This window comes from Maylandia zebra, linkage group LG16 (assembly GCF_041146795.1).
Source record: "Maylandia zebra isolate NMK-2024a linkage group LG16, Mzebra_GT3a, whole genome shotgun sequence".
Classification (NCBI taxonomy): Eukaryota; Metazoa; Chordata; class Actinopteri; order Cichliformes; family Cichlidae; genus Maylandia; species Maylandia zebra.
The window spans coordinates 21,526,302-21,550,579 of record NC_135182.1 but is presented as its reverse complement, the minus strand read 5'-3'; the positions used below and the strand labels follow the sequence as shown (position 1 = coordinate 21,550,579).

Here is a 24,278-nt window from a genome sequence, read left to right as displayed (position 1 = left end):
TCTTCAAACATGCACTATGAAAAAACCCCGAATCAATATCTTAACTGGGGCAGCACGGTGGTTAGCACTGTTGCCGCACAGCAAGAAGGTGCTGAGTCAAGTTAGGTCTCCCCTGCATAATTGGGTTTCCCTGTGTCAGTTGCACGTACCGGGCTGTTGAAATCATGGACAAAGAGTATCCCACATTCTTGATTTTTAGTTCACAAACACTTGTTGTAATGACTAACTACTCCTGACATTTTCCTGACAATAGACTGAATGCAAAAACATTGGATAAACCTATTTTTCTGAATAGAAATTTATAATAAACTCTGAGTCAAATGGGTAATATTACATTCACAATACTTTCATTTTAATTTTCACTTAATGTCATTCATAATATATTTTAAAGATGTCTACAATATTTGTAATATAGAAGATATAAAATGATTCCATGAAAAGTACAATACCTTACAGTGTATACAGTGTATATAAGTATGACTAGGTCATTGAATCAGTGTCTGTTGTGAGTCTCAAGTAAGTTGCCTGCAATGATATTTAAGGTCCAGCAGGTGTCAGTATGGAGCAAAACTGTGTCGACACAGTTTGGGGAATGTGCTGAAACGCTTCACGAGGCCTCATCTACCCATCACTAGGAAACAGTTGTCAAGGTCCACCCTACTATATGCCACATTATGATAAACGCAAGAGTCCTACTTACCACTCTCTAAAGGGCTAAACTGAGAAGCTTTCCTGAAGAGATCTACAGTGCTTAGCTTCCTAATGCTCTCAGCCACCTTAGATGCCTCCTTCTGGTAGTGAAGCGCAGCTGTTTCTTATAAGCCCGCTAATTGTCAACTGGGAAGGTGTGGATGTTAGTGGTGCATTCCTGGACATCAGGTGAGATCCTACCCCAGAATCTACTTCACTACAAATTCATCTCATGTAAACAATAACGTGGCGCACAGCTTGACGTGAAAGGCACATACCTTTGACATTGCCTGACACACACACACACATAAATGCAAAAAAGGAGTTTTGAAAAAATCTCCGTTTTCGGTGATTCGAAACGCCATTTAGGTGTGGACGAAACAGCTGCGTTTTCAAAAATACCCGTGTAGGTGTGGACGTAGTGTAAAAGAGTTAGTCGTTTATTTTCTTACTACCTGTCATTTATTGCAGATTACTTTTATTAGCTTAATTGTTTACTAAATGTTTGAGGTGTGAAATAAACCACTATGGAGAAAAATATGGATGTGTGTGGTTGGAGGATGTGTGTGTGCGTGCGTGCGCGCGGGGGGTGGGCTCGATCATTTTTCTTGTAAAACAAAGGGGGGCCTAGCAAAAAAAGTTTGGGAACCTCTGGGTTAATTGGTTAATCCAAATTGCCCATAGGTGTGAATGGTTGTATGTCCCTGTGTGTTGGCCCTGCGACAGACTGGCGACCTGTCCAGAGTGTACCCTGCCTCTCGCCCTATGACAGCAGGGATAGGCTCCAGCATCCCCCGCGACCGTGAAAAGGATAAGCGGAAGTGAATGGATGGAATATCTGAACTGTCACGTCTATTTTATTTACAGCCCATAGCCTATGGAATCATGGAAACCTTGAAACGAAACTGAAAAAAAATATTGTAACTGAAATAAATGTATTGAAAAATCTTGTATCGAAACCAAAAAAAATTGATAGTGAAAAACAATTAATTGAAACTGTTTTCGCTTACAATTTTTTTTTCGGTTTCAATCCATTTTTCAGTGTCACTCTGCTGGCACTGGTTTGGCGTCCGGGTGCGCGCTGGGGGGGATTCCGGCCCGCATGTATTTGCATACATTATAGAGGCCACTAGTGCTGACCAAGCTGCCATCTTTCTCTCTTCCCGTCTTTCAATGCCTGCTTCAATTTCAGCTTGACCCTCCAAACCGCAAGTAAGTAATAATTTTTTTGTCATCTTTCCTTGCTGTCCCACTGGACTGGACATTAGTTTAGTTTTTTTTAGCTAGGTATGGTGAAGTTGTGGTAAAATGCTGGTATTAGCCTATTCATCGTAGCAAGCTACCCTGAAGCTAATATTTGCTAAATTTAGGGACACCCGTGTCTCTTTAGGAGTTGGAGGCCGGTGTTGAATGGCCCAAGATCTCATCAACAGGCAGTGTTGGATGCACGTATTTAAAATACAAAATATGAGTAAATGTATCCGTTACAGTTACTGTTCAATAGGTGATATTGAGAATACAGTTAGTTTGTTGAAATAAATGGATTACATGGCGGTATTTTCCTGTTTCATATGTTAGGCTATGGTCTCTCTATTTTTGGTAATTCCACGCTGGTGGAAACCCAAACAAAACTCGCAATAAGAGCCTCTAAAAATTATTATACACAATGATTTAATATGAAGGCAATAGCAGAGTGTTACAGGCATCGCCCTAAACAATGTAGCCTCATGGGCAGTGTAGTCCGTGCTGCAGGGAGAATGGACTGCCATACCCGTTATGTGTCTGTGAGCGAGGGAGGGAGAAAAAGGAAAAGTACGAGCTGTTACGGAGCAGAAACGGGAGCTGGAAGCATGTAAATATAATAATAACCACTGCAGCCAAAAAGAGTGTCTGACGAGCCCAGCTGTAAGTAAGCTGTTAAGACTCGACTGTACATCGTGTTCGTGTTTTGGTCCGAAACAATAAGCAGCCTTTCAACGCCTCTCTCTGTCTCTCGCTAGCAAACTTGACCCAGACAACAAAGTAAAGCTAGTTTTCAGCTAGGAGCCCGACACGGACCTGACATATTAGCCAGAGGTCCCTTTACTACGGTTCGGAGCCGCGGACCTGTTTTATATATGCGCTGAATAGTTTTCTACACGAGATCGCTGCAAAAAGTGCAGCCTTACCTAATGTCCACCCTACTGTTACTCATTTATATTAAGATTTTAACATCTAGTTGGTATTGGTATGGCGAGTAGCCTTCAGTAATAGTAATAAATCACACAGCAATAGTACATTCATGTAGTTGTAAAGTATTCAGAATACATTACTTCTATAATCTTTGGCTGAATACATTTTAAAATTAACCTTCCCAACACTGTCAACAGGTTAGCACCTCATACCACAGTGCATCAAAGCAGTCTCATGAGTGCTGGGAAGGACAAGCCCAGAGCCCAAAACAGACAGTGCAGGAGATGACAAGGTTAGTAATTGTATGGTGAAAATTATACTTCTAGTTATCTTGATTGGCAAAAGAAAAGTAAATACAAAATCTGCTTCTCACATATACGGCATATAGGGCATTTCCAAGATTTTTTTTTTTTTTTCCAAAACTTCTTCAATTTCTTTCATTACAGCTGTCCTGTGCCAGATGTTCTGTTGACCCACAGTGAGAGGCATCATTTCAGAAACACCAGGAAGACTGAAACTCGTCGCCAGGATCAAGCAGGGCTCGTGATCTTCACCAGCAGCTCCCTCACAAGAAGGATAAACCCAGCATTTCATGAACACTGATGGAGACCTTTGCTTTGTGTAATGTTAGAAGTACTCCGATAATCCTCAGAGGGTCTGGACTTTGACATAATATCATATCTTTAAGTCCTGTAGAAAGTTAAATATATGTTGTGCTCTCTGGTTACTCTGGTATGAATGACTCTGAATTACTTTATGATAAATAACACACTATTGTCAAAAAACAGGGAAAAAATTCCAGATCAAGTTTTTAGTTCAAATACAAGTAATAACCTTTGACTTTAATCAGGTTTTATTTAATTATGTCAGAGAAAACATCATGTGCTCTTCATGTAGCTGAGTACATTCAGTGTTTAAAACAGAAGTTGTGCAGGTCTGAGATCAGCAGTTTTCTGAAACACCAAACTGAGGTACTGTTAATGCTGATGTATAGTGACACAGTTACAGGGGTGATTAATCCTTTTGACTTTTTGTCTTTAAATTTATCAATAAAACAGCTGCAGCTTTCACTGACAGCACATGTGGTACTTTAACCTTTGTACTGTTTTCTTCAGTTAATTTTGGAGTTACTACAAAGATTGAAGACATAGGATGATCTGTCTGCTGTCACTGGGTGGTGCTGAGGTCTGAACTGAGGATGGCTCCTGTAATCACAAACAGAACAGAATCATCACAAACTGAATGTTACGGTTCGGCGTTGGCAGTGTATTGTTTTAGGCTTTTTGTTTTGGCGTGACTGTTATGTGTTTCCTGTTTTACTTTGAAATTCTGTGTTATCTTAGTGTTCAGTTTACGTTTCCTTGTCTCGTCAGGTCTTATTTGCCCCAGCCGTGTATCCCTCCTGTGGTCCATTCCCTAATTGCTCCTTCTATGTATTTAAGCCCTGTGTTTCTGTATGTCATGGTCGCGATCCCCCCCCCCCCCCGTTGTAAATAGTTTGGCGCCTTGTGTTTGGTGATGTAAATAAATGTCGTATCTTGCTTTAAATCTCGTCTTGGGATTATTTTTGTGGAAGTTGCACGCCGGTTGCCTAGGCCGGGGTGTAACACTGAAATATAAAGTTTATCTCAAATCTGAAATAGAGCTGATCCTTCTCTGTCCTCACACACTCGGGATCTGAAGTTGTTCAGTCCTACAGTTCTGCCGACAGCTGTTTATTTTTTATTTGTTTTAAAGGCCTTATATACTAACACATTTTCTAATATCATGTTTACCTTTGAGTTGTTGATGCTTTATAAATGGACATCTGCAAAGATGAGATGATGGAGCAGGTTTCAGTCGAGGTTCAGTCTGCTGCTGCATCCTGGTCACAACATACGGAGGTGTTATCAGCTCAGTATTGAACAAGAAATATTAATGTTTCAAGTTATTTGTCCTAAAGCAGCGGTCTCCAACCTTTTTTGCGCCACGGACCAGTTTATGCCCGACAATATTTTCACGGACCGACCTTTTAAGGTGTCGCAGATAAATACAACAAAATAAAACCAGTACCGGTACCGAAAAAAAGAAGATTTATTCATAACACACAAAAGACCCAGGAAAACCAAGTTAACGATAAAAACGATAACAAAATAACGCTGAAAACCCATAAAAAACCCTGAAAACCATACATTTCACACCTGAGCCTCAACTCTCGCGGCCCGGTACCAAACGGCTCACGGACCGGTACTGGTCCGAGGCCCGGGGGTTGGGGACCGCTGTCCTAAAGGATGCAAGCTGTACAGAGTACTGCACATGTGACTTTGTGAACATAACTCATTAAAAATAATTCGGACAGTTTTTTAACCTGAATATTTGTATCAAACTCAGTAAAAAAAATGCTATAAAAAAAATCAGTGTGTGATTCTTACTCTGAATCTGAATAAGTACGCGGGACCACTGCGTGCAGTAAGACCATCTCTTTTACTTCCTGTATTACCATTCCCCCGGCATGCATTGCCAGTGCGTAACATGTAATTACACAATCAAACAATGAACACATACTGCCCATACAACAAATGTACCAGAGACAATTATGAATACACCACAATCAGATGAAAAATGTAACATTTTAACTTAAGCTGACAAGCAGAAGTAGTTGGTTTCAGTACATAAGTATCGGGCTTTGCTATTTAATCCATAGCTATTGACTAATGAGGGGTTACTGAAGGTTTTTAAAAGTTGGCGTTAATGTCCTTCCACATGTGGAAAGCGACAGAAAACATGCTGCTGTTTGCACATATTTAATAATCAGCTCTGCACAGGAGCAGAAGCAGAGTCCAGCCTGTTGCTCTTACAGTATAATACTCATAATAAAAGTACAGTAACTGTGGTTAGTCACTAAGCAGCCCGGTGCGTTTCTCTTGATTTCTTTAGTCATGGTAAATTCATTCACCTGCAGGGGTTAGCTAAACAAACTTTACAAAACAAGTTTCTCCGAAAGCCGAGTGCTCATTTTAGCTAGCTAAGGACCTAAATTATGGATTATCTTAAAAAACACATTTAATTTACCAAAAATATTGCGGTGGGGCCTCAGGTCCTCCTGTCCGGTAGTCCAATTTACTGAAGAACACCTCAGGCTGTCACTTTGAAATAGTCGGTAATGTAAACGCTGGACCTCTCAGCATCTGCCATTCCCGAACAGACACGTGCAAGTTTGTCCGTGACTGCAGCCGCGTCGTCAGTGTTTTCTCCAGTCATTGGTCAGCATTATAATATATGCAAATACATGCGGGTCGGAATCCCCGCCCTCCCAGCGCGCCCCCGGACGCCAAAACAGTGCCAGCAGAGTGAAACTGAAAAATGGTTTGAAACCGAAAAATGGATTGAAACTGAAAAAAAAAATTGTAAGCGAAAACAAAAAAAATTACAGTTTCAATTAATTGTTTTTCACTATCAATTTTTTTTTCCGGTTTCAATACAACATTTTTCAGTACATTTATTTCAGTTACAATATTTTTTTTCAGTTTCAATATTTTTTTCGGTTTCGTTTCAAGTTGGCATCGTTCTGATTCCATAGAAGAGCAAAGACGTGGAGCCGTTACCGACATGGTGAGCTGAGCTCAGAGTGAATGAAAACATGATCCATAACAGCTGCGCTGTTCCTGTAATCACCACTAAAACCTTTACTGGGAAAATGTTAGCGGGAGTTATTCATCAAAGCACCTCATCAAGAAACGCTGAGACGAAGAAAAGCAAATTTTGTTGATGCTCCATCCACTGCCCTTTTGTTTTTTACACAGCGAAAAATCTGCAGTAAGCCTCAAGATGTCGTATTAAAATATGCAGATGAACAAACAGGGGGGAGTCTAAAGGCATATTAATTTCAAAGCTTTCTTAACATTTTTCAGATTGAAAGTGAAATATATAATATATTTTTTAATGTATGAAATTTTATTAAATGGCATTAATATTTTAAAATATAAAAAAGAGGTTTATTAGGCTGGACACTGAATTATCATTAATATTAATTAATGTGTAAAACATCATAATGTCTGTTTTCAGCAACACAAAAAAAATTGCCTCCTATTAAGAGACAACAGAGAAAAGGTCAATTGTTTATGCCTTAGTTTAGATTATTTTATTTGACTTTGACCTTTGACTGTACTTGATATTATTTATAGATTTTTGCCTTTTCTGTTTTCTTTAAAAAATGTGATATGGGATGGGATGTACATTCAATCAAAGGGTTTAGTTTTTGCTTTTATTGTTGTTTTTTGACATATGTTGCATGCAGTTGAAATCTATCACAAACCACCTCTTATCTCATCTAAGTACAAAAACACACTTTGAGGTCATACAAAATTAAATATTAAAGATTGGTTACTGATAAACTAAAGAAGTGATACTGAAGCTTTGAAGTGGCTCATATCTTAAGCTGTGCATAATGAGCTGTACGCTGACAGAATGATGCATTCCTGTTTAGAGGTTACTCACTGCAGGCTGAGCTACAGGAAATCAAAGTTTATTTTATGTTTGCAGAAAATCATGTTTCTGCTTTTTAATTCCCTTTATACAGTATTGGTTTATTTATATAATACAGCAGCTGGATCTTTAGCTAGCAACTCACCATGCGACAAAATGCAACCAAACAGTTTGTCTACTTACTGATGTTTGTTAAGCTGATAGAAATGCTGAATTACCTGCCAGTTAAAAAGAAACATCACTCACTTCATGCTTCCACCTCTTCTGTAGAGTTAGCTAGATGCTGAAGTAGTGTAAACACAACTTACAGTCACCTGCACTTTCTTAAACGCTATAAATGATGCTCTTGAACCTAAAGTAACAAGTCCATTTTGAAAATGTAGTAGAAAGTACAGATATTTGTTTATAAAGGTAGGGAGTAAAATTAAAGAGTTATCAGAAAAATAAATACTCCAGTAATGTACAGATAAAAAAAAGTGTTTCTACTTCGTTATTTCTGCCCTCTGACAACAAAACACCACTTTCTACAGTACGATATTATTTATTCAAATACTGTTCGTGAGCGTATTGGATTACGGTGTGGTCAAACACTACCTGTTTATGCCCTGTCCTTATCTTCAACATCATGCTGCTCTGTTGTATCGTAATTGCTCCTTGGGGATAAATAAAGTCTTTCTGATTCTGACTACTTTTACAACATCAACAACAACAACAAAAAAAACCCCCTGTAGAATGAAGGAGGGCATCACATAAAAGCTTCCAGTTCATCAAATCTGACTGAGCAGTCCTTACCTTTAAAAACAATCACTTTTCTTCCTTGGTAAATGGTAAATGGCCTGCATTTGGATAGCGCTTTTCTAGTCCCTAAGGACCCCAAAGCGCTTCACACTACATTCAGTCATTCACCCATTCACATACACATTCACACACTGGCGATGGCAAGCTACATTGTAGCCACAGCTGCCCTGGGGCACACTGACAGAGGGGAGGCTGCCGGACACTGGCGCCACCGGGCCCTCTGACCACCACCAGTAGGCAAACATGGGGTTAGTATCTTGCCCAAGGATATTTGGCATGCAGCCAGGAGGCAGCCTGGGATCGAACCACTGACCTTCTGATTAGTGGCTGACCTGCTCTGCCACCTGAGCTACAGCCACCCATCCTTGCCTGTTCTGTATTATATGTTTCTTAATCTCTGGTGAAGTTATAGCACATTTTCTAAAAAAGTAACTTTTAGCTGCCCCCTTATTAATAGGGGGTCATCCCCTATATATGATGTGTTAGATTTTTACACCAGATGTAAACTGCTACACAATAGAGCTACTATCTGACTTTCTCCCAAGGAAATAAAGCAGCTGTACCTTTAGCTTACAGACAGATTGTGCAACACACTGAACAGAAACAGTGTGTGCGTTTTTTGATATTTGTTGAGCTGTTTGAAATTTGCTTCCGTGTTTAATTGCCACTTAAAAAAACATTACTCCCTTTTATCCTCTTGTGTGACCCTAGAGAGATGCGTAAGTGCCATGACCACAAGCTACTCAGATCAGTACCAAAACGCTGTTCTGGATCATTCCAGCCCACTTTAACCCCTGAATGTACTTCTATAAATGATGCATAAATTATGTGTGTGTGTGTGTGGGGGGGGGGTTGTTTGTTGGTTTTTTTCCCTTTTTCTTTTCTTCATTGAGATAACAACTGGTGATGGATACACTAGAGGCTGTCTTTTATACGTTGTGGCTTCCTCCATTTAGGTTCAAATTAGTGTGATGCTTGAAAGTGTCCAGTGAAGCGCAATTACTCCCAGCAAATGTCTTAAACCTAAAGTACAAAGTAACAAAGTATTTGTATTTCATTATTACCCATTTCTGCTCTTGGAGAAAGAGAGTACATTCAAACTCGAAGCTTTTTTTTTGTTGCCTTTCGTTTCACACACACATTAAACCACAAAGGTAAAACTGAGTAACGAGGACAATTGATAGACCATTGAGTTTGTGACAATTGCGATTGCATTTGTATCATGCTAAAGCCAGAGAGAGGAACCCAGACAGATAGTAAGCAATCTGTGGGGCTTTTTAGTTCAGCTCAATTGAACTCAACTTCAGTTCAATTACATTTTATTTATATAGCACCAAATCACAACCCCAGCATTCATATTTAATAGTGCATAGGTATTTCTAACACATCGTACCAGTCAGACCTATTAGTAGATCTAATTTTACCACAGCTGAAAGGAACTTGACAGGTGCATGACAGCTCATAATACCCCCAGTTTTCCTCCAATCAAAGAAGAGAAACAAACCTACCTTCCTCTATTCTACATTAAAACAATTGGTCAGTAAAAATCTGTTGAATTGCAAGTGATTAGTGAGAGGCAAGCCATAACATAACAAGTTTTCATTTGCATCTTTTAGCCAAATAATGGATGTAAAGACAATATAACTCTGCTGTTTATGCTGTTCTGTTTATCATATATTTTCTAACCCTACAGACTTTTTTCTTGTTGGAAGCTAGCTGTTCATTCTGAAGGTGTAGCAAGATGCAAAATGTGGCACAGTTGTTTATGCCACCAAGTCCAGACAGCTTCCGTCCCTTTAGTCGCGAGTCCCTTAAAGCCATCGAAAAACGGATTGCTGAAGAGAATGCCAAGAAACCCAAACAAAAGAAGGAAGAATGCAAAAATAAAATTAAGCTTACACCCAGCCGTGACCTAAAGGAAGGCAAATCACTCCCCCTTGTATATGGGGACATTCCAGATGGCCTGGTGTCGATACCACTGGAGGACCTGGATCCCTACTACAATAATCAGAAGGTAGGTTTGTTTGAATTTAACCTTGAGCACTAAGCTCAAAGTTTAGATCACTGCTCTGAACACAAGAGAATCAGGATTGGATTGTGCCTCATAAGGAAGAAGGCTATTGTGACAAAGAAAACATTTTTCCATTTAGATTAAGTCATCATTTGTGACACTGCATGCAGGTATTATTATGGTACTTTTGGCTTTAAAATGTAAAAATGATTTTAATGACATTTGTCATCAATATATAAAGGTGCTTATTAATTATTGCTGACATTTAGTAAGCAAGATATAACTACTCTTATATCTTAGTCAGCTGGCAGTAGTGTGCAAAAGTCTTGAACCACACTTGATTACCACTGCAAAGGAGGTAATGTTTTTGATATGTGCATGTGTCATTCTGTCTGTAAACACTTTTGATCTGACTCTGTTTTAATATTGATCTGAAGGTTAAAATAAAAATACTGCTTTAAAGAGCTATTTAAAATTCAAAACTACATTTCTTGCTGGCACTGATTGTATTGACAAAATATAGGTATACAGGGAATGATACTGTCATGGTCCTGGGTCATTTTGACCCAGTGTTCTTAGTTTTCCTGTGGTATTGTATTTTGTTCCTTATGTTCATTGGATTGTTTGGTTTGGTATTTGGATTCCCCCTGTGTCCATGCTTTTATTGTGGTGTTTGTTATGGTACCGTGTTCCTGTCCTTTGTGTTCTGTGTTCTCCTCATCCCCTTGTGTATTCATCCTTGTTCTCTGCCTCTCTCTCTCTCTGCCTCTTTCTCTGTGTACTGTGTTGTGTTTAAGGTCCACATCTTGGTGTCAGTATTTTCAGTTTCGTGTCCTCCCCGCTCGGTCATGAGTAATTGTCCTCAGCTGTGTTCCCCGTGTGTTCCCACTTCCCTCATTACCTTCTGTGTATTTATGTCAGAGTATCCCTTTGTTCCGTGTTGCGTTGTCCCTCTAGGTCAGGGGTGTCAAACTCAAATACACAGTGGGCCAAAATTCAAAACTGGAACAAAGTCGCGGGCTAACATTAATATTTATTGGAAAAAAAAAAAAATCTTCCTCTAGATATAAGAATGAATCTTTTCTTATGGACTCAAACACGTTTTGCTGAAAAACTGAATATGGAACAAGCAAAGCTTAATACTAAACAATATATATATTAACTGTATAATACCAGTAGGCCAGCTCTAATAGTAATTTGGTATGGCTTCGCGGGCCAAATGTAATTAGGGACAGAGTTTGACACCTGCTCTAGGTTGTGTGCGTTCCCCTGTGACTTCCCAGCGCCTCAGCTTTAGTTTCTCCCAGTATAGTTTTGTATCACTTCTTATGTTCCTATTAATAAAGACCTGCCTTTTGAGTTTATCCCGCGTGTCTTGAGCCGTGCATTTGGGTCCTCTCTTGCCTTCACATAGCCGCCGCATGACAGATACATGGTAATATCACATTACTTTGACCTTATTTGACCTCTAATTAGAGGTCAGATGTTTGAACTTTCATAAAATGTTTGTATTAGCAAAATTTAGGAAAGGACACTAGTATATGGGGATTCTAAATTTCACATTACTCCATACTTTATGTGACCTCTGATCTCACTTTTATGTTTTCATCATTTTACATCATGTGATATAGAATGTATTATATTTATAAAGAAAGTATTGTCAGCGAAAGAAAATTAGTCTACATAGATTAAAAAAGAATAGAAAATAAGTATGCTTTACATTATGCCAAGTATATTAAAATGTGTTTCAACAGGGCAAATAACAAATGGCTGCACTATGTACTTGCTTTTACCACACTAAAAACATCTTAAAATACATTTAAAAAGAAGAAAGAAAATAAAATGAAGATGTACAAACATAATGCGGTTTCCTTAATAGTAAATAACTGCACAGAGCTGCCTTAGTGGAGGTTTGGACTTTTTGCTTTCAAGGAATCAGACTTTCTTGTCACTTGTAATTCTTGCAAGTGGTGTTGAGCAATAGTTCTCAAGGCTTCCTGAAAAATTTTCTTTGGTCATTGGCTGGTTTTACACTCATTTTCAAAAAAATCCAAACCTATATGGACATGTATGAAAAACAGATTGCCCCCTAAACTTAATAACTGATGACAAAATTACCCCAAGAGCGCATCGATCATTCATGAAAGAGGTCACAAAAGACCCCAGAATACATCCAAAGAACCGCAAGTCTTATTTTCCCCACTTAAGGTCAGTGTTTATGACTCCACCATAAGAATAGAAAAAGAATAAAACAGAATAGCTCTTTATTGTCATTGTACATGTACAATGAATTTATGGGTGTTCCAAGCAAACTGTGCAAAAATTCAATATAAATAGTAAGGTGAGGAATAAATAACAAACAGGAGAGATACACACAATCAAGAGGAAAATATACAAACTAGAGGAATATATGCAGGGGTGTCTTCAAAATGCCTTGGAAATAGTGACAAGGTTTGAGTATAAAGTCCATGTGTAGGTGCCTTGAGTGATGGAGAGTTACTCAGACCGTGGCTCAGATTGCTTTCTTTTCATCATCACCCTTCATCTCCGTTTGTCACGTCACATCTGCCCTTAACAAATAGGAAAAAATCCAGCCAGAATAAATCCTGACACAGGACCTGAGCAAAGCATCTGGTTGTTGACTTCATAAACAGCCATCTGTAAAACATGGTGAAGTCTCTGTCAGAGCTACATTTCAGCCAGTGGTGGTGGAGATCTTGTCAAATTTAATGTAATTATGAACACAGAAATGTGCTGACAGATTTTCTTATACCTTCCTATACCATCTGGAAAGCGCATGACTAGTAATCATTCACATTTTTCTGCATGACAATGATCCCAAACACACTAACAATGAAGTAAAAGCATACCCAGATTGGAAAACACACAGTGAAATACTATCAGGTCTCCTAGGAGCCCAAAGCTTAAGATTACTGAAGCAGTTTGGGATCATCTTGACAGAACAGAAGAAAAAGCAGCCAACATCCAAAGAAGAGCATTGGAAGCTCCCTCAAGAACTATGTCTGAAGACTACTTAAAGCAATTCCAATGAAAGCTTGCCTAAGACATTTCAAGCTGTAAAATAAAGGTGGTCATACCAAATATTGACAAACTTGCCTTATATATTGTATTTCTATATATGTTTGCAGATGTCTCAATAAATCTCTCAATATTTAAAAATTTTAAATATAAAAAGTGGCTCAACACTTTTGCAAGTATTATATGTTATATAGATGTAAATTATAATGATACAATGCAAGACAGCGAAAGAGTATCCATATGTATAAGAGTATAAAGATGTATAAATTTCTGTCTTTTCTCTCCCAGACTTTCATTGTATTAAACAAAGGAAAGGTCATTTTTCGCTTCAATGCCAGTGCAGCCTTGTACCTCCTGAGTGCCTTCAACCCTCTACGAAGGCTATCAATTCAGATTCTAGTACACTCATATCCTTTTATTGGGATATGAATCTGATACGCATGAATAATGTTGATGCTGAGCTGTCTGCTGATGTAAGCCCAGGGTTTTGATGCATTCTCAATCATCCAGGAAAGTAAATCTCCAAAAGTTGATTCATGGCCATTGATCAGTGGTCTTTGATCAGTGGGTTTTGGTCAGCGGTTGATGATCAATGGTCATGAGAATTTGCATAATTAAGATTACTGACCTCCAAGCCCATTGTTCCTTCAGTCATTATGCAAATGTGCTGTTTATAAGATTGGGGAAAACTGTAGTCAGCTTGGATGAGTGACGAAATGTTTCTCCCACAAAACGCTACGTCCAGATGAACAGAATCAACTTTTGGAGATAAGCCCAGGGTTACATGTTCACGTTGTTACTTTATTTATACGGGAAAAAAAATACTTTCACAACAAAATCTGTTACTTCCTTGACAACAGCCTGTAAATTGTTCAGCGTGGTGATCATGTGCACTATTCTCACTAACTGTGCATTTATGACACTGAGCGATCCCCCTGAGTGGGCAAAGAACGTGGAGTAAGTGTTCTACAAACATACATAACATACACACAGTGTAGATACTGTGAAGAGTAACTGGTGTTCCTTTTTCTAACAGGTACACATTTACAGCGATTTACACCTTTGAATCCCTCGTTAAAATTTTAGCTCGGGGGTTCTGTATAGGAAAGTTCACATTTCTAAGAGATCCCTGGAATTGGCTGGATTTCTCTGTCGTTGTCATGGCGTAAGTACAGGGCTTTTTCATTATTTTTGTAGTTTTTGTCACACATCTGGAATTGACTCGCCAAAGAAAAAAAAAATCAGGCTTTTATAAACAGAGACATTGCTTGTTGGTGTTATTTTTTGGTACTGACTGTAGCTTCATTATTACTGTTTTTGCATGGTTCTATGTTACACCTACTGTCATCTCTGTAAATTTTCTAAAATAATTATAATTGTTCTTGCAGGTATGTACCCCTGGGCAATGTTTCAGTCCTTCGGACATTCAGAGTACTAAGAGCTTTCAAAGCAGTTTCTGTCATTCCAGGTAAGCAGTTACCATTTTTGTTTTGTTCTTTTATGTTTTAATAATTATATATAATAATTAATTGGATCCCTTTTGGTGCGTGGATATTTTCCTCTCGCTTAACTGTGGACCTTTCTGTGAGCTACACAAGAAGAGCTAATTTTGTTTGCACAGTTATTCTGTGAACTGTGCAATTTTGTTTGTCCATGGAGCAAAATGCAAAACCATGTACTGCTCTACCACTTGGATCTCTAACTAGTTTATAGTATAATTTAGCCTCCACCCACTTTTCATATGGTTAAAGAAGCCATACTATTCCATAAAGGGTGGTCTTATTAGTGTCTTATTGGTGAAGGCATGTCTTCCATTTTACTGTTTTCTGGCTTATAGACACATTCAGATTTCTTAGATAAATCAATCTCGAGTTAGAAAATACATGTTAATAAATGATAAGTTGGCTTACATGACTTAGGATGCATGTCATCTTATGACTGGTTCTATAGATGGCAATAAAAAAGACAAAGAGTGCTCTCATTCTAAGTCCATGAATGCTCAAATGAAATCAAAGGAGCTTGCAAAGAAAAGCGTCTGTACTTCTTTAAGTTGCTTGAAGACGTTTCACCTCTCATCCGAGAAGCTTCTTCAGTTCTAAGGTCAAATGGTGGAGAGTCCCAGATATAAACCTAGTGGGAGTTTCCCCCCACAGAGGGACAAAAGGACCCCCTGATGATCCTCTAATAGCCTGAGCCAAGGTGTGAAACTGGGTGTGGGTCCCAATCAGCCAGAGTTTCGGGTGAGCTCATCGTGAAACCTGGCCCCACCTTATCATGCGAATTCCTGAGGTCAGATGTCCCAGTGGGCATTAAGGCATCTGGGAAGGGATCTCAAAACTGGATTATAGATGGCAGAGAGTTGGTGTCTTAACAATGTGGTGTATGCTGTACAGTGCAGCGAGGAATGCCCAGACCTCTACATTGGAGAGACCAAACAGCCACTTCACAAGCGCATGGGACAACACAGAAGAGCCACCTCCACAGGACAAGACTCAGCAGTCCATCTGCATCTTAAGGATAAAGGACACTCTTTCGAGGATGCCAATGTTCACATTTTGGACAGAGAGGACAGATGGTTTGAAAGAGGAGTGAAAGAAGCCATCTATGTCCACTGTGAGCGACCATCTTTGAATAGAGGCGGGGGTTTACGACACCAACTCTCTGCCATCTATAATCCAGTTTTGAGATCCCTTCCCAGACGCCTTAACGCCCACTCACATCCTGGGCCATCTGACCTCAGGAATTCGCATGATAAGTTGGGGCCAGGTTTCACAATGAGCTCACCCGAAACTCTGGCTTATTGGGACCCACGCCCAGTTTCACACCTTGGCTCAGGCGATTAGAGGATCATCAGGGGGTCCTTTTGTCCCTCTGTGGGGGGTTACTCCCACTAGGTTTATATCTGGGACTCTCCACCATTTGACCTTAGAACTGAAGAAGCTTCTCGGATGAGAGGTGAAACGTCTTCAAGCAACTTAAAGAAGTCCAGACGCTTTTCTTTGCAAGCTCCTTTGACTACGATGACCTGGATGACTGAGAACCTTCACAGACCTATAGCTCAAATGAAATATGCTATAAATACAGCTACAAAGCCTTCTAAAATTTCCAAAAATGGATTGAATAATGGCGGCACCATTGAACAAGGAAAAAGAATATATTGAATAAAGACGCCATTGTTGACAGTAAGTGTTTCTAAAGATAAAATCCACTGGCATCACTTTGTATTGTTTGCTTATACATGCTAATAATATTTACTGTTTCTTAACTGACTGTAATCAATTTTGTGTTTGACAGGCATAAAAGCCATCATTAGTGCATTGTTCCAGTCTGTGAAGAAACTCACTGATGTGATGAGTCTCACCGTTTTCTGCTTGAGCGTCTTTGCCCTAATAGGGTTACAACTGTTTATGGGCAATCTGAAAAATAAGTGCATACGAGAAGATTTTTCAAAAGGTTATTGGAATAACACAAATGCGACTGTGGACTTTGAAAACATGAGTGAGTATTTGATTTTCCTCTTTAATGCTTTTTTAACACTGTCACAGTACACACACACAAATATATATATATATATATATATATATATATATATATATATATATATATATATATACACATACATATTAGGGGTGCAACGATACACAAAATTCACGGTTCGGTTCGGTTCGATACTTTGGTGTCACGGTTCGATATTTTTTCGATACAAAAAAATGTTCATGCCTCTTTAATTTGTCATTTATTAAAATTATAAATATATATTTTAACTCAAAAGTACAGTTTTTAAATTTAACCCTAACCCTTGTGCGCGTTTTTTATTTTGACAGCGAATGCGCACCTGCGGACCACTTATGTGCAGCCCTGGTTATTTAGCTCGTCATATTGCAGCCACAGAAATTCTTTTGTCTATGAAACCATAAAGCTGCACTTTCTTTTTGCCTTATAGTCTCATTTGTCATAACTTCTCCGTTTTGTGGTAAGCTTTTCTTTGGCTGTCACTTCTTCACCCCGACCTGTCTTATTTGGCTCAGCAGAACTAAAATATATATACTGCTACTTTTACACACGGACTCACATAAGCTCAGCGATTCTCTGCGCGATCAACCTCTCACATGTTTAAGCTTGCTGCGGGAGATTTCACTTGTCATGTTTGCATAGTAAGCTAACGATTAATAAGACGATGTCAGAGGAATTGGTGCACAAATTATCATCACTCACAGATCAGTGCTGTCATTGCAAAGTGAAAGCAAAAAAACGCGCAAATTCAAACGCGATTTCAATATGTCACATATTGACAGTGGCTCACCGATGCCAATGACATAATTACCCAGCTACATTTCTGAAAGAATGCAAAAGCATTGACATATATTTTTCCTACAATAGCCCGACGGGCAGGGAAGAGATAGATTTTTGTAGCCCGACTGGAAAGATCGCTAGCTCCAGGACGTCAGGCTAGCGATTTTGCAAGCCCTGTATCTGATTGAGGAATCACTCATCTTTGGAAAAGAGAGTTTATTACAGAGAAATGTCTCTTTCCAAAATAAAAGCTATACTATCCGCTTCTTCTGGGCTATATTCTCAGCAGCATAAGGAGAATCACGTGCTAACAGCTGTCTAAATGACTCGGCTAAAGTTAGTAGCATGCTTGTTGTTTTTGTCTTTGCACTAGGATGATGTCGGCGTAAATGTGCAGTCATATTCGTTGTGTTCCCACTAGTGCTTTCAGGTTAATCTCGTTGAAATGACCTTAACGCCACAACACGGCAAATCTCCGTTAACGAGCTACCGCCGATCACCCCGTGCATGGGGCTAGACGGCCAACACGTTAACGAGCTAACTGCGCTAACACACTAGTTCACACCAATGTAATTAAGCATTGCATGGCACATCCAACGTACTGTTTTACTTTAGTCCATGACTCGCTTACCTTCAGGGTCATACGTCACATGAAAACCAAAATAATTCCAAACGCCAGATCTGAATGAGAGTGGGGGAGGTCCATCTTGCAAGGAGAGCTTAACTTCTGTCTCGCTAGCTTGCCCTGCGCTCTTCCTCCTGACTATGCTGTCTGTGTTGAGCGCTCAGTGGATCTGCGCTCGACAGTGCAGCCTAGGCGGAGTAGTCGAACGCAGATTCACTGAGCGCTCAACACAGACAGCATCGTCAGAAGGAAAGTTGATAAAATAAATTACAAATGTTGTATTGTTCGATACATATGCGTACCGAACCGAAAGCACTGTATCGAACGGTTCAATATCGATACGAATATCGTTGCACCCCTAATATATATATATATATATATATATATATATATATATATATATATATATATATATAAAAACACCCAGCACGCCCCTGCGGGCGGTTCATCCTTCAAGCTTGGGTCCTCTACCAGAGGCCTGGGAGCTTGAGGGTCCTGCGCAGTATCTTAGCTGTTCCCAGGACTGCGCTCTTCTGGACAGAGATCTCCGATGTTGTTCCCGGGATCTGCTGGAGCCACTCGCCTAGCTTGGGAGTCACCGCACCTAGTGCTCCGATTACCACGGGGACCACCGTTACCTTCACCCTCCACATCCTCTCGAGCTCTTCTCTGAGCCCTTGGTATTTCTCCAGCTTCTCGTGTTCCTTCTTCCTGATATTGCTGTCATTCAGAACCGCTACATCAATCACTACGGCCGTCTTCTTCTGTTTGTCTACCACCACTATGTCCGGTTGGTTAGCCACCACCATTTTGTCTGTCTGTATCTGGAAGTCCCACAGGATCTTAGCTCGGTCATTCTCCACCACCCTTGGGGGCATCTCCCATTTTGACCTCGGGACTTCCAGGTTATACTCGGCACAGATGTTCCTGTGTATATATATATATATATATATATATATATATATATATATATATATATATATAAGAGAGAGAGAGAGTCAGTTTTAACAGGAGAAGGTGGCATGCTCCCCCCTGCCTGTTTATGTAAGAGACCATTCCACCATATGTGGGGGTATTTGTAGCTGATCAAGCGCTACGACAAAACTGGCTTACATAAGGACCGCTCCAGGAAAGAAAGACCAAGAGCTACCTCTGCTGCTGAGAGAAAATTCATCTGAGTCAAGCCTCAGAGTTGTGCTTATTTGTAGTATGCTTTCATTTCAGAGTGGAAAGAAACAATAATCTGCATATTTTTCAATAAAAAAATTGGGGTGTTCTAAAACTTTTGAGTGGTAGTGTAGTAGTGGTGGGCAAGCAGAGGAAGATAGCTGTAGTGATAAATGTAGCTATACCGAGTGAGAGCAAAATCAGGAAGAAGAAAGCTTGAGGGTCCTGATCAGTATCTTTGCTGCTTCTAGGACTGCACTCTTCCCAGCAGAGACCTTGGATGTTGTTCCTGGGATCTGCTGGAGCCACTCACCTAGCTTGGTGGTCACTGTACCAAAATAGTTTGATAGTAATAGTGATAGATGTCTTCTTAATTCAAATAAATCGTGGGCCATAGAGTAAGAATGTCAAGGTCCTGGGTCTGCAACCCGGTATTTGTGTTCAGGCTCTGAATGAATATTCTTTGATTTAGTGTTATTCATGTTTTCCTTATTTGTCTCCATGTGTTATATACTTTTCTGTAGCCTTTAGTTTCCCTTTGTGCCACATTTAGTTACTCTCATCTCTGTGTTTCATGTTCCCTCTGTTCCCCTCATCAGTCATGTCTCTATGTCCCAGTGTCAAGTCTGGGTCTTTATGAATGTCTCATGTTTCCTGTTTTATTTTGATAGTTCCTTGTCCTGTGTGCAGTGTGTTCAGTTTTGCTTCCTTCCTGTGTCTTTATGTGTGATTCCCAGCTGTGCTCTCCTCCTGTGTTAGATTCCCTTGTTACTCCCGTATGTATTTAAGCCCAGTGTTTTCCTCAGTCTGTTGTCGTGTCATACCCTCTTTGCTGTGTGTTTTCTTCGTGCTCCTGGTTTTTTCATCCTTCTTCTCCAGTTTCCAGCTTCCTAGTTTTATAGCCTCCCAGTGTTTAGTTCTTAGTTTCCGTGTTCAAGTATTGGTTTGTTTTTTGTGAGTTTATTTCATGGATTATTTTTCCCAGTAAATAAAGGTGCCATTTCGAGTTTACTTTTCCATGTACGAGTCCTGCATTTGGGACGTTCATCCTGCTTGCCACACAGCTTACCATGACAAAGAAGCCAAAACGTCCCAATAGCTTGTTGTTGGGCTGTGTATGTTAAGCTCTTAATATGTATTTCACTCTTCTCTGATTCAATAAAACATTTGCAATACAAGAATGATGCACTCTTGTTGTCTTCTACATTGCATAATTGTAACCTAATTCTACTTCTGCTGTTTTATGTATTGTTTTGGACTTCTAACAAACCATTCTTGTCATAGTCTCCCCATGAATTGCATACAATAATAAATAACTGCTATTTTCCTTCTTTCCCCATCAGGTCTTTACTATTACCTGCCTGACAACAAAAATCATCCATTACTTTGTGGCAGCAGCATTGGAGCTGGGTAAGCAAGTTGGCTCTCCAGTTATAAGAGAACTGAATAAAATACAAAATGAACACAATCCTGGTACAGCCCCAGTTTTACAAAAATGTCAGTATTGTGTATGTGTAAAAAACAGACTGCAGTAAATTTCTAATGTAATAAAAATATATTTTATCTACAACAGAAAATAGAAAAAGTATCACTGTGTAACATCCCCTCATCTCTAACAATAATCAATAAATGTCTGGAAACTGAGAAGGCCAGCTGCTGAAATTCTGGAGAGGAATATTGTTTATAGTCTTTTTTTTTGTTTTGTTTTGTTTGTTTGTTTTTTCATTTTAGGATGCACAGAATGTTTTCAATAGGTGAAAGGTCTAGACTGCAAGTAGGCTGTTTCAGCTGAAATATGCAAGGCCTTCCCTGAACATCATGCCATGTGGATGGGGGCATACACTGCTCATTTTCAAATCGTAAAACATTTTCTGGATCATGTTCACAGACAGCTTCTTCTTTTTTTTATTTGTGGATGACAATGATGTCTGGGAGTGTTTGCAGTGATTTCCATGGCAGAATCATGAATGCTTTTTTTTTTTTTTTTTTTTTGCAATGCCTGAAGATCATGAGTTCTAATTTACGTTGTTTTATACCTTAAACACTTTAGATTGTCTGAATCTTTTGAGGGTTACGTAATGTGGATGATAAGATATTCAAAGTCTTTCAAGTCAATTTTAAGTAGAGGAACATTTTTCTGGCCAGGCAATGAATGCAGTACAATGAATGTAATTAAATCATTGTGTTTTGTTTTTATTTACATTTTGCACATTTTTTAAAATTATTTATTTATTTTTATTTTATTATTGTCTATTTATTGTTATGTTTTGTATTTGTTGTAACTTCTGCTATCTACTAGGTAGCAGGAGGGAAATAAATCTCATTCGGGACATCACCAAATGAAAAATACAACAACAAAGATGTAGGATTGCTAGAATGCTAAATCAGCCAAAAATGGGACAACTTTCCTTTCCCAGAAATCCAGCAACTGGTCTGTTCAGCACCCAACTTTTATGGAATTAGTGTTGTTTCATGCATTCTTTCATAGTATTGCATTGACAATTCTTTCAGATCTTAACTGATCTTTTCTTGCAGGAAGTGTCCAGAGGGGTATATGTGCAAAAATGAGGGAAATAACCCAGACAATGGTTATACCAGCTTTGACACATTTGGCTGGGCCTTCCTTTCTCTTTTCAGACTGATGACACAGGATTGTTGGGAAAAGCTGTATCAGCAGGTAGGCTAAAAAGGGAAACTAAAAGACAATAAAAATGTAAAATGATTGATAAGACATTTAACCTGTAGGTTCAGATTACTCCTTCTCTCGCCATATAAAGAGGCGGGGCTTGCTGTGTTTGCAGGAAAAGCATTCATCCACCACCATATTTTCTTTAAAGATAATATTTAGAGGTTTCTGTATGACACTCTCACTTTTAGCACTTCTTACAATTAAGTAGCAAAATTGAGACTATTAACAAGCTCTCTAATGACAGTATTTCTCAGTCATGATATGAAACATAGGTTGACACAAAAGCTTTATACTAGCATGGTGGATGGATTTTATGAGAATGGCCTAGTGTGTCACTGTAAATAATTGTAATTGTCACTATAACTAACTGTATTTATTTAATAAGTTTTATATTTTGCTAAATTTCTTGTAGGTTTGTTACTCTTGAATATACTTCAGGTTAATATGGTTAATATAATTTTGGTAAATCGCAGCAAAAATTTCTGGCACAACTTCACCTACTTCCAAGGTGCATGGAGAGGATGAAAGAATTCACAATGCAGGAACTCCAGCAACACTTGAGGGAAGATGAACAACTTTAATAATTGACCAACGCGTTTCAGCTTGTGGCCTTCATCAGGGTCATAGTAAAACAAAAACAGAAAAAATTTCAAATTAACCAGTCAAAACTTCATAGATAGATCAGCTGACGTATTGGTTATTTGGTTAATTCGCTGAGATTTGAAGAATCAGAGTAACTTTTTTGGGAGCTCAAAAATTTGTGTCATCTTCTTTTGTATAATTAGATTTTTGGCCTTTTCGGGCTTTATTGACAGATACAGTGAAGAAATGACAGGAGAGCAGAGGGAGAGAGATGAAGACATGTGGCAAAGACCTGCGGGTCAGATTCGAACCCAAGCTGGCCCAAGCCGCTCTCAGCCATATGGTCACCTGCTGAAAGCACTGAGCTAGCTAGCTAGCTTTTTCTGGTCTTGCCTCTGTCTTGTCATCAGCGTCTCCTTTTGTAGTCTGTCTAGTCTCCATGTTTTTGTTATCCTTTGCTATGTTCCTGTGTCTGTCTGGTCTCTCTGTGTTCTATTTGGTCTCATTCTATTTGCATTCATTCATTCATTTCCTGATTTATTTAGTGTCCTTCTTCAAGTATATTATGTTCAATTTCGCTTCCCCTCTGTCTCGTCAGTTAGATTCTGTTCAGCCTAGTTCCTTGTTATTTCCCATCTCTCTGATTACCTGCTGTGTGCAGACTCCCCTTTGAGGGACAGTGTAACAATAACCAAACTGTGTGCATCCCTCTTCCATTTCAGTTTCTGCTGGTCAGATTATGTGCTCTGAATTTAAGTTCTTATTGTAATAAGACTTTGGCAACGAAGCTGTTCGAGGTTTACACATTGTTTTCAGAGTCTTGCATTTTGGGTCTAATTCCTGCCTGCCACACATCTGAGACTTGATGATTACTTTATAAAAAATGAAAGTGACAAATTTACAGGCACCTCAAATTTGAGAGCTTCTAAAATAGAAAGTATTCACTGTGAAAGGGTAGAATTTTATAGCCACATATGCCAAGTATCAAAACTGTATTTTAAGTAACTGTAAAAACACCAAATTCTTGTTTGTTTTTCCAGACTTTGCGGACATCTGGGAAGCCATATATGATCTTTTTTATGCTTGTAATATTCCTTGGTTCCTTCTACTTGATCAACCTGATCCTGGGTGTTGTAGCTATGGCCTATGACGAGGAGAACCAGATTGTCAAAAAGGAAGCTCAGGAGAAGGAGGAGGAGTTTCAGGCCATGCTTGAACAGCTGAGAGAGCAATATAAGGAAGCTCAGGTACACTGACTAACTCCTTTATTTTTCCCAAGATATAATTTGGCAAGTAGCCTTCAGTAATAGTAATAAATCATACAGCAATAGTACATTCATGTAGTTGTAGAAAGCATGAAAGTATATTAAGTAATCGAAAGTATTCAGAATATGCTACTCTCATTTAGAAACATAACGGAATACGTTACAAAATTCGTTTTGGGGCATGTATTCTGTAATCTGTAGTGGAATAAAAGTAACCTTCCCAACACCGTTTAACACAAAGCCCGGGCTGACCCAGGACCATTGCTCACGCTGCACAGCATAAAGGCCCTTTCGTTTGGATGCAACATGCGCTGCACTCACCGCTAACTAAGAGCAAAGGATCCAAATTTGTTGCGCTGGCTGCTACGCTCTGCTTGCATGTCGTTTTCTTACAGCCACTCCACATGTACTAGCCTGGTCCTGGTCGTTTCAAAAAATGTATCTCTCTGACTTTATATCCTCTACGAGAGTTTGTGTTGTATT

The 24,278-nt window shown here is 39.1% G+C and overlaps 1 protein-coding gene and 3 long non-coding RNA genes across 4 annotated transcripts in view; 3 read left to right on the top strand and 1 right to left on the bottom strand.

The window, feature by feature from the left end:
- The first annotated feature begins 481 nt into the window (after nt 1-481).
- LOC143412990 (uncharacterized) lies at nt 482-13,583 on the top strand. Its single transcript, XR_013093534.1, has 3 exons — nt 482-879; nt 9,818-10,138; nt 13,463-13,583. It is a non-coding gene; the product is annotated as an uncharacterized LOC143412990 (long non-coding RNA).
- Nucleotides 1,770-4,398, top strand: LOC143412932 (uncharacterized). Its single transcript, XR_013093442.1, has 3 exons — nt 1,770-1,902; nt 3,060-3,154; nt 3,309-4,398. It is a non-coding gene; the product is annotated as an uncharacterized LOC143412932 (long non-coding RNA).
- LOC143412991 (uncharacterized) lies at nt 12,401-18,439 on the bottom strand. The gene is made up of 3 exons (XR_013093535.1): nt 18,099-18,439; nt 16,536-16,590; nt 12,401-12,793 (listed from the first exon to the last, which is right to left on the bottom strand). It is a non-coding gene; the product is annotated as an uncharacterized LOC143412991 (long non-coding RNA).
- LOC101476829 (sodium channel protein type 3 subunit alpha) overlaps nt 14,048-24,278 on the top strand; it is a 34,636-nt gene continuing 24,405 nt past the window's right edge. Inside the window, exons 1-7 of the mRNA XM_076875025.1 lie at nt 14,048-14,131; nt 14,211-14,339; nt 14,563-14,642; nt 16,469-16,672; nt 20,603-20,669; nt 21,795-21,936; nt 23,571-23,777. Coding sequence (XP_076731140.1) covers nt 14,061-14,131; nt 14,211-14,339; nt 14,563-14,642; nt 16,469-16,672; nt 20,603-20,669; nt 21,795-21,936; nt 23,571-23,777 — 900 coding nt within the window. The 5' untranslated portion in view covers nt 14,048-14,060. The remainder of the gene's footprint in view (nt 14,132-14,210; nt 14,340-14,562; nt 14,643-16,468; nt 16,673-20,602; nt 20,670-21,794; nt 21,937-23,570; nt 23,778-24,278) is intronic.